We start from the raw sequence: 12,735 nt of genomic DNA, 5'->3' as shown, positions 1-12,735 counted from the left end.
ATGTCGCGCTGGAGTGCTGGGATGGCTCAGCATTCGCCATAACCTTTATAAGACGAATGCTGATCTAGAATGTCGCGCTGGGGTGTTGAGCTGGCTCAGCATTCAACTTAACGCCTTTAAAACGAATGCTGATCTGGAATGTCGCGCTGGAGTGCTGAGCTGGCTCACCATTCGCCATTACTCTTATAAAACGAATGCTGATCTGGAATGTCGCGCTGGGGTGTTAAGCTGGCTCAGCATTCGTCTTAACGCTATTGAAACGAATGCTTATCTGGAATGTCGCGCTGGAGTGCTGGGCTGACTCAGCGTTCGCCGCAACACCTTTCAAACGAATGCAGATCTAGAATATCGCGATGGAGTTCTGAGCTGGCTCAGTATTCGCCGTTATACTTTAAAAACGAATGCTGATCTACAATGTCGCGCTGGAGTGCTTAGGTGGCTCAGCATTCGCCGTAATACTTAAAAAACGAATTCTGATTTAGAATGTCGCGCTGGAGTGCTGAGCTGAGCTACAATGTCGCGCTGGAAAAGTCAACAAGACCTACTAGGTAAAAAGAGAAATGTACTTCGTCGTAAAAATTGTACTTCGAAGTGCAAATATGACATACAATTCGAAGTAAATATTTAAACATCGAAGTACAATTTGTATTTCGACGTACATGTTGTATTTCGACGTACACATTTTCTTAACAGCCAATCAAAACACTCGTCTCTTGAGCCGCTTTTCCTTCAGATTTATTCATAATAAATATTAAAAAAAAAAATTTAATTGAGGACAAAATGAATAAAAATATCAACATTGTATAAAAACAACAAGGTAGTTTCAGGTATTTAATGCATCAAAATAAATTATATATTAATTTGAAGAAGATTCAATGTTACCTTTTTTAAAATTAAAATTATCAGTCATAGTGTGAGTATTAATTGACCATCGCGGTCCAGCGCATAACTGTGTAGGAAATTCCCAATGGTAACCAAACAGTTACAAAACGATTACGGATTAACAAGAGCACCGCCTTGCGGATGCAGGCCGCTCATCTATTTTTCTTTTAAAGGTGAAGGGACCTATCTCAATACTTCAATCACAAAGGAGGAACGGATGGGTGGAGAGGGGTGTATAGTGTGGGTGTGTGGTCATGTATTACATTATCTTCAAAAAATAAGAAATAAAAAGGCAAAAAAATAAAAAAAATTGAGGGGGGGGTATTCTTGGGTGGGATGGTTATTTCTAAACCATGTTTTCAAAAAAAAAGAAAATTATCATAAATAAAGAAGTAATGGCAATTTTTGCAACATTTAATAATTTGACCTTGATAGTCAAGGTCATTCAAAGGTCAGGGTAAAATTCAACTTGCCAGGTACAGTACCTCATGATAGCATGAAAGTAGTAAAGTTTTTAAGCAATAGTCTTGATACTATAGAAGTCAAGCGGATCTAAACACAAAATTTAACCATATATTCAAAGTTAATAAGTCAAAAAAGGGCCATAATTCCGTCAAAATGACAACCAGAGTTATGCAACTTGACAAGTTCTATACTGTCCCCTTATGATAGTTTGCGAGTGATCCAAGTATGAAAGCAATATCTATAATACTTTAGGGCTAATGTTGACCAAAACACAAAATTTAATCAAATTTTCAATTTTCTAAGTATAAAAGGCCCATAATTATGTCAAAATGCCAGTCAAAGGTACATAACTTTGCCTGCACAGTCCCCTTAAGATAGTTAGTTAGTGTTGCAAGTATGAAAGCTGCTTCGATACTTTAAGAATGAAGTGGACTTAAACACAAAACTTAACCAAATTTTTCAATTTTTTAAGTATAAAAAGGGCACACAATTCTGTCAAATTGCACGCCAAAGTTATTTAACTTGGCATGCCCGGTCCCCTCATGATAGTAAGTAAAAGTACCAAGTTTGAATGCAATAGCATTGATACTTTCTGAGAAAAGTGGACCTAAACACAAAACTTAACCGGACGTCGACGCCAACGCTGACGCCGACGCCGTTGCCAAGGTGACATGACAATAGCTCATGTTTTTTTTTTCTCAAAAAGTAGATGAGAAAAATGTATAATAACCTCCCTGGTTTGGTCGTATTTTGTGATAACCATTATTTGCATAAGTCAGAGGTTAATTCCGCCATGCCAGGTCAATAACTACGCATAATGTCTATGGGTTAGCGGTCGATAGTCGCATAATTTGGTATAAATAATAATAATAATAATAATAATAATAATAATAATAAAAATAATAATAATAATAATAATAATAATAATAATAATAATAATAATACTAATACTAATACTAATACTTATTCTAATACTACTACTAATAAAAATAATAATAATAATAATAATAATACTGTTCAATGTCAAATATCTCTAAAAGCAACAGATGTACGGCGTCTTCTTATTGGCTAACACTAAAGGTTCGGTAAAAACTGTATCTTGAAGTACAATTTTGAACGTCGAATTACATTTCTCGTTTGACCTAGTAGGTCTTGTTGACTTTCGACCCAAGTGGTACGCCATAGATTTGATGTCACAGTCTTACGAATTACCGATTGGTTCAATTTTCTTTACCACTGTAAACGTATAGAAATTCGTCGGTATGAAATGTCGTGGTTTAATATTAAACAATTTTATTCGTTGACACGTAATTTCTAGGATTTCAAATAAAAAAACAAATAATTCGTTGATACGTTATTTCGTTGATTTCCAATTTTCGGGGAAGACTGACCGTCATAATTATCAAACTTTTATTAAAATGACCAAAGTAATAATACGTATAATCTGCTAGTCTGTGTTGACAGCAAGACTTGAGGTTATTGTGCACTGAAGCACGAAAGTGTTGCCGATAATTGTCGATAAGAGCGATAAAGTGGCGCACTTGTGGGTCACCGCTCGCTAATTGCCATCAATGTTGTTTTGACTATATTTTCAATTCTCAGCGCAAACGGTCCTCTAGTAGTAACAATTGAGTAATAAGGTTCCCAAAATACACTTGTGAAAACCGTTATGTCTCTTTTAACTTTAATTGGCACTAATTGACATATGTGATGAATCTGCAAACTGATGAATAAAACGTTCATAAACAATAATAATTAAAAAAAGAAAAAAAACTCACACGACTTTAGTGTTTAATTAATGCACTGGATGCGGAAACAAATTTATATTTTTATAAAGTTTTTACAATAAATATCGTTTCATACAAATAGTCATTAAATTGTTCCGTTATAGCCCATTCCATCGCAATGATATGCATGGGCAGGATAGTGGCGACCACTGCGACAGAGTACTCTGCTCGCACAAGCTATAACTGACTCGGTTGCTTCAAGCGAACATCCACTAGCCCAATACCAGAAGCATCTGTATGCAGAATGAAGGATTGTCATGGGAAGAGATTCCTGAACTATTAAACTGGAATATTGACGCTGATTCCACGCTCGTGGCTACCGTTTTATTTTTTAAATGAACTCATGCGATTTAAATTTACAAACTTGACGCGAATTAATGTTCATGGTCTTCACACATAACAGTGATTCCCTGGTGAACATCAATGCTTTTCGTGCTAACAATGTCGAGAAATGTAAACAGGTCGTCCAGGAAATTAATATGAATTTTAAGAGAGCAAAGCATTGCACGTCTCGATTAACATTTCAACATGTTAACGCGATAACACGACTAATGAGAAAAAGAGATAAACTTTATTTCACACTCAAAAACAATGGAGCTCATAAGACCAAAAAAATGTTTCTAAATATTAAATACCTTATCAAACGAAATACCAAAATTGCTTATAATGAATATGTGGAGTCCATTTTAGGCATTGAAGACCCTGACGCTCAAGAGAACAGATCCAACTTTAATCCGAAGAAACTGTATAGTCTCTTAAAAAACTCAAACAAGACGCTCAAGGTATTTCTACTCTTTTTTGACAATGTTTCAGGAAAATCAACTTCTGTGAATCAAGAAAAGCAAATGTTTTGAACCAACAGTTCCAATCCGTTTTCACACCTATGGTCCTCTTACCCTTTCTGAATCATGTCTCTATTTTTTTTTTAGAAATCTTAATGAAATTTCATCGTCATCTTTCAGAAAATTTCCAACAATGCCAAAGATCACAGTCAGTGTCAATGGGGTGCAGACGTTTCTATCCAATCTTAAACCAGACACGGCAGCAGGTCCCGACAACATCAAACCTCTTGTTCACAAATTTCTCCAATAATAACACTCCTTTTTCAGAAATCCTTGGACCTCGGAATTTTCCCGAAAGTATGGACATCTGCAAATGTAATACCGCTGTACAAGAAAGGGAACAAAGAATACCCAGCAAAATACTGACCTATCTCTCTCACCTGTATTTTAAATAAATCCTTAGAACATATAGTTTCCTCTAATCTTTCAGCTCATTTCAATAAATATAACATACTTTATGACTAACAGCATGGTTTCAGAGAAAAGCGTTCCTGCGGAACACAACTTCTACAACTCATTGATGACCTGGCACGAAATATGACATCTGGAAAACAAACTGATCTAATATTGCTTGATTTTAGCAAAGCGTTCGACAAAGTGAACCATCTTAAACTGCTTTTCATGGTATCCGGAGAGGCGCCCCCCGGAGAACTGCCCCCTTTTGTTAAAGGGGGCGGAGAGGTGCCCTCCCATCAAATCTTTATGGGATGAGAACTGCCCTCCCATAAAATCTTTAGGGGCGGAGAACTGCCCCCTGTCAGAATTAAGCAGGCGGAGATCTGTCCCCTCACAATAATTCATTGGGCGGAGAAGTGCCCTACCGTGTCCACTTCAATTAACATGAAATATCGGGCATCATCATCACATCTTTTTACCGCAAACAGCTACTCAAACATAAATGGTTTCCGATGAGAAGTACAATGCAAATGGTGAGCAATAATTTGCTTATGGCGAGTACGTAATAAAAACAATACTTACGGGTAATTTTACGTTATACCCGTACACATTTTATCCGGTAACAATGTAATTTCAGCACAAGTATATTTACATTTATCGTCCGCATCACTGTACATGAATGTCATGTAAAAGTCGTGTTTTAATAAGAGCGCGAAACATAGTCGGGTCCACGCAGGAAACGCGTGCGTGTCAATACAGAACATGTGTCGTAACTAAATATAGGCGTGCAACTGAGTACATATACCGCTGTAGTACTCACGAAAGAAAAATTTAATCAGAATTAATGTTCTCTACAAGATAGAATTGAAAATAGAGAAAAAAATGCTTGCTTATATACGTTTGCAACTCAATGCGTCACAAGACTTAAATGGATTAAATTTCGATTAATGACTTACTGCAATAAATGCACTATTCTTTAATATTATAATAGCTAAAAGGGTCGTTTTGGATTCATTAAGATATGAACTTTCGTATACAAATACAGTTTCTTTATAATTATTAATAATTAACTTACTGGATTGTCGGAAGTTACAGTTCTCTTGCAGTTCTCACTTCGTCGCTGAGAACATTCCAATCGAATCGTCGACTTGGTTTCCTTCTTCTTTGTGTACGAGAAACCTTCATAGCATTAATTCAGCAGCGCCTCTCTGACTTCTAATGAACTCCATAATTGATGAAATGGTTATAGTGATTTGACAGTCTATGTTGCATTTTATACATTTGACGGAAAACAGTTTGCATTTTGAGAAAAGCGTGTCGTGCATTTTCAAAAACAAAATCGGTTTCAGTTTGCTTTCATTTGCAGCTAATTAGGCAGGCTGCGAACGTGTTACCGTTAACGATAAGCACCGCGATCTTCTAATCTTTAAATTGGTAGACCGGGCGGACATTAATTGTTGAGCACTTGTTACCTTTGAAGAAAGCCGCATACGGGTTTATTATATTGAACCGTCGAAATCCGTTATTGGAGAAAATAAACAAATAACAAATTGCATACTAATTGTTTATTTTACTGACGGGAAAAATATCAGATAATTCAGCCGCGATAACTTTTTAATAGCAAAAAGGAGGATAATTATCAATATGGCGACGTCGACGCCGATGCAGGTATTATCTGCTGTTTTATACCTTTTATTAATTGCATAAATTTCGCTTACTTTCTAACCATATTAGCAAGAAAGTTATTGGCGTTTTTTGTCATTGTAATACTCGATCTATATATCGACTTTACCCGCCGCGCAATTTCTTTATTTAGGAGACACTTCTCCGGGTCTTCAATTCTGACAGGAGGGAACTTCTCCGCCCCCTATTTTTCAGCAGGAGGGCAGTTCTCCGCTCACTAAAAAACAGTGAGGGGGCAGTTCTCCGCCCATTAAAAAAACAGTGAGGGGGTAGTTCTCCGCCCAACGATAAATCTTTGAGGGGGGCAGTTCTCTGGGGGGCACCTATCCTAGAGCCGCTTTTCATATTACAGGAACATGGTGTGGCAAAAGATACCCTCTCATAGATCAAATTATTCCTTATAGGTCGTACTCAACGTGTTGCTCTAGATGGAGAACTATCATCCGAGGTACCCGTGACATCTGGGGTACCACAAGGGTCTGTGATTGGTCCGTTACTTTTTCTTTTCTATATAAATGTCTTGCCTCAATCTATTTCTTCTCAAGTTCGCTTATTTGCAGATGACACTGCCGTATACCTAACAATCAACAATATTCATGACTGCCATACTCTACAAGAAGATCTAGATAAACTAATGAAATGGGAACATCTTCGGGACATTGAGTTCAACCCAAGTACATGCCAAGTTTTAAACATAACCAGAAATAAATCAAAATTCCCTTTTCATTACAGACTTCATGGACAAATATTAGAAACTGTTGACAATACAAAATATTTAGGTGTGGACATTTCAAAAGACCTTTCATGGCACGCACATATAAATAGAATTACAAATAACGCTAATAAATCTCTCGGTTTTTTCCACAGGAACATACAGACACGAAATTCCAGCATTCGCCAGTTCGCATACAAGACCATAGTTAGACCACAGGTTGAATATGCTTCTTCTGTATGGAGTCCTAACACATTAAAAAATATACAAAAAATGAAAATGTACAGCGTCGAGCAGTCCGCTGGGTCAAGCATAACTATTCCCAGTACGACAGTGTCATCTCCATGCAACAGGAACTTGGTTGGCAGACCCTACAAGACAGACGAAAGGACACTAAATTAATAGTTTTATTTTTCAAAATTGTTCAAGGTTTAGTGGCTGTGTCCCTACCATCATATATCAAGCGATCCACCAGTTTAACTCGGCACATGCACCCCTTCTCCTACATACAGATCCATACCACTGCAAAGTATTATAAGTTTTCATTTTTTCCCAAGTGCAATTGTGATGTGGAACAACCTCCCTGCCACTACAGTTTTACATCCTGATCTTGAAGTGTTTAAGCAGTCTCTGCTTTCCCCTTCCGCCCCTTGAACTCCGGGAGACAAGTTTGTATCAGTTTTTAACCTTAAATAACTTCATCTTATACTAAATCTTACATACTTTTATATTTCTCACTTTAAGATGATAGATAGATATATTTTAAAGCATGGTAAATGTTCAGTATTACTGTTTCCTGACATATATCATAACTACAACGAAAAAAATGTTTGACTTAGAAACAATATTTGTAATTTTGTAAATTTATCAAAACGTTAAAAGAAGACAGTCGGTGCGGTATCCAGATTTTGGGCGTTGAATTTATACCATTTTTCAAAGCTAATGTGTGTACCCGGGCGCGTGTCAGTTATTGGCATCATCATCATGTATCGTGACCGAAATCCCCTTTATAGAACGTTAATTTATTTCCAAAAATGACGAAACGGATTGTTACTGTGCACTGTCAATACTAATTATTGATAAATGTCCTGTTAGCAATTTTAAATATTATTAATTTCCCCTTTATGTGCAATAACTTGTTGGATTTCGATACCCGCTCGGCGTCAAAATGCTTTTATTAATAACCGAAATATCAGTTATAAAACGCTAGTTTGTTTCAGATACATGTGAAAACAGTGTTTTGTTGATAGTTGTTGATAAATAACATTGGTGAATACCATTTAAGTGTCATTTACTACTAACATCACCATTACATGTAGTTCGACGTTGAATGTCACGAAAGCGTCAGCGAGCGTGTCTTTGCATAATAAATAAACGACACAAACCCTTTAACCAGTGTGATATGGGATGAAAACATGTCTATCAAAATCATCCGTAATATCGCGTATCCTGTAGGCATAGACGCCACTTCGGTGTCGAGGAATTCTAATCACTAGATATTAAGTGTGCGGGGCGTTCGTCTTAAGGCGAGATCTTTATCATTTAGTAAACTGTAACCCAATCAGAAGTGTTGCCGCAAGTCAGTGCACATGCGCGAAAACTCCCAGCTGTTATCAATAAGTAACAATCAATTCATGCATATGCTACCTTTCATCACTACAAGAGCGCATTCTCGTGAACTGTTTAGGAAGTAATAAGGTGATTGGAGTGATTGCAAGTAGCGGATAATAAATTTTAGTATTCAAATATTTTTAGCATGTTTACTATGTCCATTTCAATTCGTTTTTGCAAATTTGTTTTAACTGTATAGAATTATAGAGAAAATATATTTGAATCATATTATAGATTATTTATTAATATTAATCATTTTATTATTGGTATTAGTATTGGAATTAGTGTAAGAAGTAAATGTGGTAGTAGTAGTAGTAGGAGTTGTAGTTATATATATAACATACGATTTACTGTCAGACATTTTACAAGGAATAGTTGTTTATATTTAATCATATAATTAAATGTTAAAATAAAAGATAAAATATGCAGGAAAACAATATAATTTAATGTTAATTGGAAGTTTGGTTTCAGTTCCAAGATGTTCGCTTACGCTATACGTTCATACTTCCTCGTCGCCATCGTAGCTGCCAGTCTTTGGCGTACGCCATGCCGAAACAATCCATGCCAAAACGGAGGCGCGTGCTATTCTTTCCCGAACCACAGTGAGGAATTCGTCTGCATATGTACTGCCGGATGGGACGGACAATTCTGCACGACTCGTAAGTTATTTTGTGTAACTTTCAATTAAATAATGTTGGCGCTGACAAGTGGAGTTTCTTCGTTCAGGCGCATTGTTTTGAAGAAAGTTATGTGATGTACATATACGTTTATATTATTTGGTCTATCGACAGTGCAGAATATCTATAGAATGATTTTACTTATTACACCCATGCATGTTTGTAAGAACAATATAACTTCGATTAAATTAAAACATTATGTATTAACTACATTTACACATGTATGATACTTTTTTTAAATATAATATTTAAATAATTTCTAATTTACAGCCAGCGGTATTCAGGAACATGAACCGCTTAGAAGTACACGGAAATAAACAAGATGGTATTCAAAATAAATGTGATACGAAACGAGGAGGTTGACTTTTATTCAATAAATTACCACTTGCCAACGTGCTCTTAATTGCAGCTTTCCGGTACATGGGATGTTTTACTGACACTTCGACCCGTATCATGCATGTCAGACTACCTGATTCGAAATCAAACTCGCCGATGGAGTGCGCCGCTCGTTGCCATGGCTACGCTTATAGCGGCACGCAGGTCAGTAAACAAGAGGACTCAACTGAGTGGTCAAGTTTTTGTTATCCACAAATGGAGTAACAACAACCACTGTGCCCCTCATGCATCATTTTGTTATTTTAAATAGGCGCCAATTTATATCAGAATCAGCATTCATCTTACAACTGTTCACTGTTTGCACGAACAATTTTATCCCACTGCTTTAACAGAGGAATTTCTCAAGAAATCATTTTAAGTTGATATTCATAGCTCTTATCATCTGTCATTAGGTCCGTTTCATTTAGCTACTTACGCAATAAGTTATTATATTCAACTATTATGAATTCCCATAATAAAGAATAAGTTGTATATTGATTCGGATTAATAGATATAAAATAAAATGGTAGGTCGGCATCGAGTGCTATTGTGGAGACTGTCTGAACGCCGTGAAAAGGCCGGATAGCGAATGTATCAAGGCGTGTCCTGGGGACAGCAGCAAGTATTGCGGTGCAGACTGGAGGATGAGCGTCTACAGCAACAGGGGTAACATTTTTGTACTTTGGTGATACGGCTAGAGCAACAGGGGTAACATGTTTGTATTGTGGTTATACGTCTGCAGTAATAGGGATAACAGTGTGTACTTTGGTTATACGTCTGCAGCAATAGTGGTTACATTTTGTACTCTGGTTATACGACTGCAGCAACATGGGTAACATTCTGTACTTTTGTTATACGTCTACAGCAAGAAGGGTAACATTTTTGTACTTTAGTTATACGTCTGCAGTAATAGGAATAACATTTTGTACTTTGATTATACGTCTATAAAAACATGGATAACATGTTTGTACTTTGGTTATACGTGTACAGCAAGTGGGTAACATTTTTGTACTTTGGTTAAACGTCTTCAGTAATAGGGGTAACATTTTGTACTTTGGTTATACGTCTACGGCAAGAGGGGTAACATTTTGTACTTTTGTTATACGTCTGCAGCAACATGGGTAACATTCTGTATTTTTGTTATACGTCTACAGCAAGAGGGGTAACATTTTTGTACTTTAGTTATATGTCTGCAGTAATAGGAATAACATTTTTTACTTTGGTTATACGTCTATAAAAACATGGGTAACATGTTTGTACTTTGGTTATACGTGTACAGCAAGTGGGTAACAGTTATGTACTTTGGTTATACGTCTGCAGCAATAGGGGTAACATTTTGTTATTTGGTTATACGTCTGCAGCAACATGGGCAACATTCTGTACTTTTGTTATACGTCTACAGCAAGAGGGGTAACATTTTGTACTTTGGTTATACGTTTACAAAAACATGGGTAACATTTAGGACTTTGATCACACGCCCCTCAACAAAAACTCATTGTGTGTGTACCATAATCACCATGGTCATTTTTAGTCTGCCTTTCTCTTTGTCGCTCTGTAAGCACATATTTTTCCGACGAAAAACGTGTACAATCTTCATGTTCTTGCCCTAATCTTTCAGGAAATTGTTTTATTGGCATTTTTTCAATTGTCCGTTATGCGTCTTAAAAAAGATCTTTAAAACTAAAACTTTAAAAGCATCTTCTCTGAAACATTTATGGTCAGGGGTGTAATATTTAGTGACTAATATTGTATACTCTGATCCTCTAATACGTTTGTTCAAATCATAACTGTCTGGTCAAAATCGCCTACGCCACAGGGGTCAGATGAATTTTATTTACTGATTTAGTAAATAATTTTAATATCTTATTATTAGAGAAATCAATCACAAAGCTTTGGTATTTGCTATACAATGTCGTATAGATGTCCTGTACACAATGTTGAGATAGTGTCCTTGGAGTCAAAACTGTCTACACTTCATGGGTCACGTGATTTACATTGATTTATTTGGTAACGTACATAAAATATTATTTTTCTGCAACACCATGTCACCGTGCTTTGACTGTTTGCAAATTCAGATATTGGTCCTCTGCATAGTTTGTTCAAAACATGCCCCTGTTGACGATCCTCGCCCTATTGGCAAAATGATTTATAAAAAATCTTGTATCTTATATTTCTGAAACCAACCTTTTCCTCTGAAACTGCACATAAAAAAGGTTTAGTATTTGGTAGTTCACATCGTGTAGTGGTCATAAACAAACTTTGATCATATCCTACCGGCCATGCCTTATGAGTTAATTGATTTGCATAGACCCGTGTAGCAAAAAATTGTATAATATCGTCTTCTTTGTAAACACAAGGCCCAAAACTTCAATGATTGGTGTGTGACATTAGATATAGGTATTCTATCAGTGCAGTTTAGAACAGGTCCAAGGGATCAAAACTGACCACACCCCATCACACTTGATGAGCAATCTCCGGAAAATCCTTTTTTATCGATACATCTATTCCTACTGATTTGTCGCTAAAATGTGACGCAATGATATTTACACATTGTATCGTCAGACAAACATCGCAAGCGAAGCCGCATTGATGCGATACAAAATTCTCATTCGTGTTAATTACTGTATGAATGTTAAGCAAAACTGATTTATATCATGTAAACAAACTACACATCACGGTATGGACAATGTTTCTTTTGCAGCTGTGGGAATGCCTCGTGAAGAAGGAAAATTGTGGTTCAGAAACAACACTGTGTGAGCTGATACCAACTGCCCGAATGACACGTTTCGCCTATCGAAAACTGATTGCTTTGGTTATTTCTATAGAACAATATATTCTTCCTCTTAACTTAGTGCCTTATTACAAAGAAAAGTGTTTGCATTCTACTTTGCTAAGCAGTTTCAGCATGGATAAAAGTTATATTAAAGACTGATTCTCCTATGTTTATGTATGCTCACAATAAAAGCTTTCTTCGGCAATTCAGTGTGTCATTATTTATCACACACTTACAGTAGTATATATTTTTTCTAGACAAAAGTGTCTCGAAAAAATACAACAATAACAACAGCGTATCGCTTAATGCATACTATGTCAGAAACAAGAAAATCAAATGAATAGTCTGTAATAAAACAATTTCGACATCTTCAAGAAGTTGATCAGACACAACAGAACATTTAAAGTATGTGTCCCCAGTATGTGTCCCCAGTATGTGTCCCCAGTATGTGTCCCCAGTATGTGTCCCCAGTATGTGTCCCCAGTATGTGTCCCCAGTATGTGTCCCCAGTATGTGTCCCCAGTATGTGTCC

General features: G+C 36.5%; 1 protein-coding gene across 3 annotated transcripts; it reads left to right on the top strand.

The window, feature by feature from the left end:
- Positions 1-8,392: 8,392 nt before the first annotated feature.
- Positions 8,393-12,408, top strand: LOC127834060 (uncharacterized). Of its 3 annotated transcripts, none has more exons than XM_052359630.1 (5): positions 8,393-8,465; positions 8,850-9,037; positions 9,465-9,595; positions 9,961-10,096; positions 12,132-12,408. In XM_052359630.1, the coding sequence occupies exons 2-5, from the start codon at positions 8,857-8,859 to the stop codon at positions 12,185-12,187; spliced, it is 504 nt and encodes a 167-aa protein (XP_052215590.1). In that variant the 5' UTR covers positions 8,393-8,465; positions 8,850-8,856; the 3' UTR covers positions 12,188-12,408. The 3 variants fall into 3 exon arrangements, with proteins under 3 accessions (XP_052215590.1, XP_052215591.1, XP_052215592.1); XM_052359631.1 differs by having other exon boundaries at positions 8,461-8,484; XM_052359632.1 differs by lacking the exon at positions 8,393-8,465 and adding an exon at positions 8,481-8,504.
- Positions 12,409-12,735: the final 327 nt, after the last annotated feature.

The sequence above is a fragment of the Dreissena polymorpha genome, chromosome 6 (assembly GCF_020536995.1).
Source record: "Dreissena polymorpha isolate Duluth1 chromosome 6, UMN_Dpol_1.0, whole genome shotgun sequence".
Classification (NCBI taxonomy): domain Eukaryota; kingdom Metazoa; phylum Mollusca; class Bivalvia; order Myida; family Dreissenidae; genus Dreissena; species Dreissena polymorpha.
This window is presented reverse-complemented; position numbering and strand designations above follow the sequence as displayed.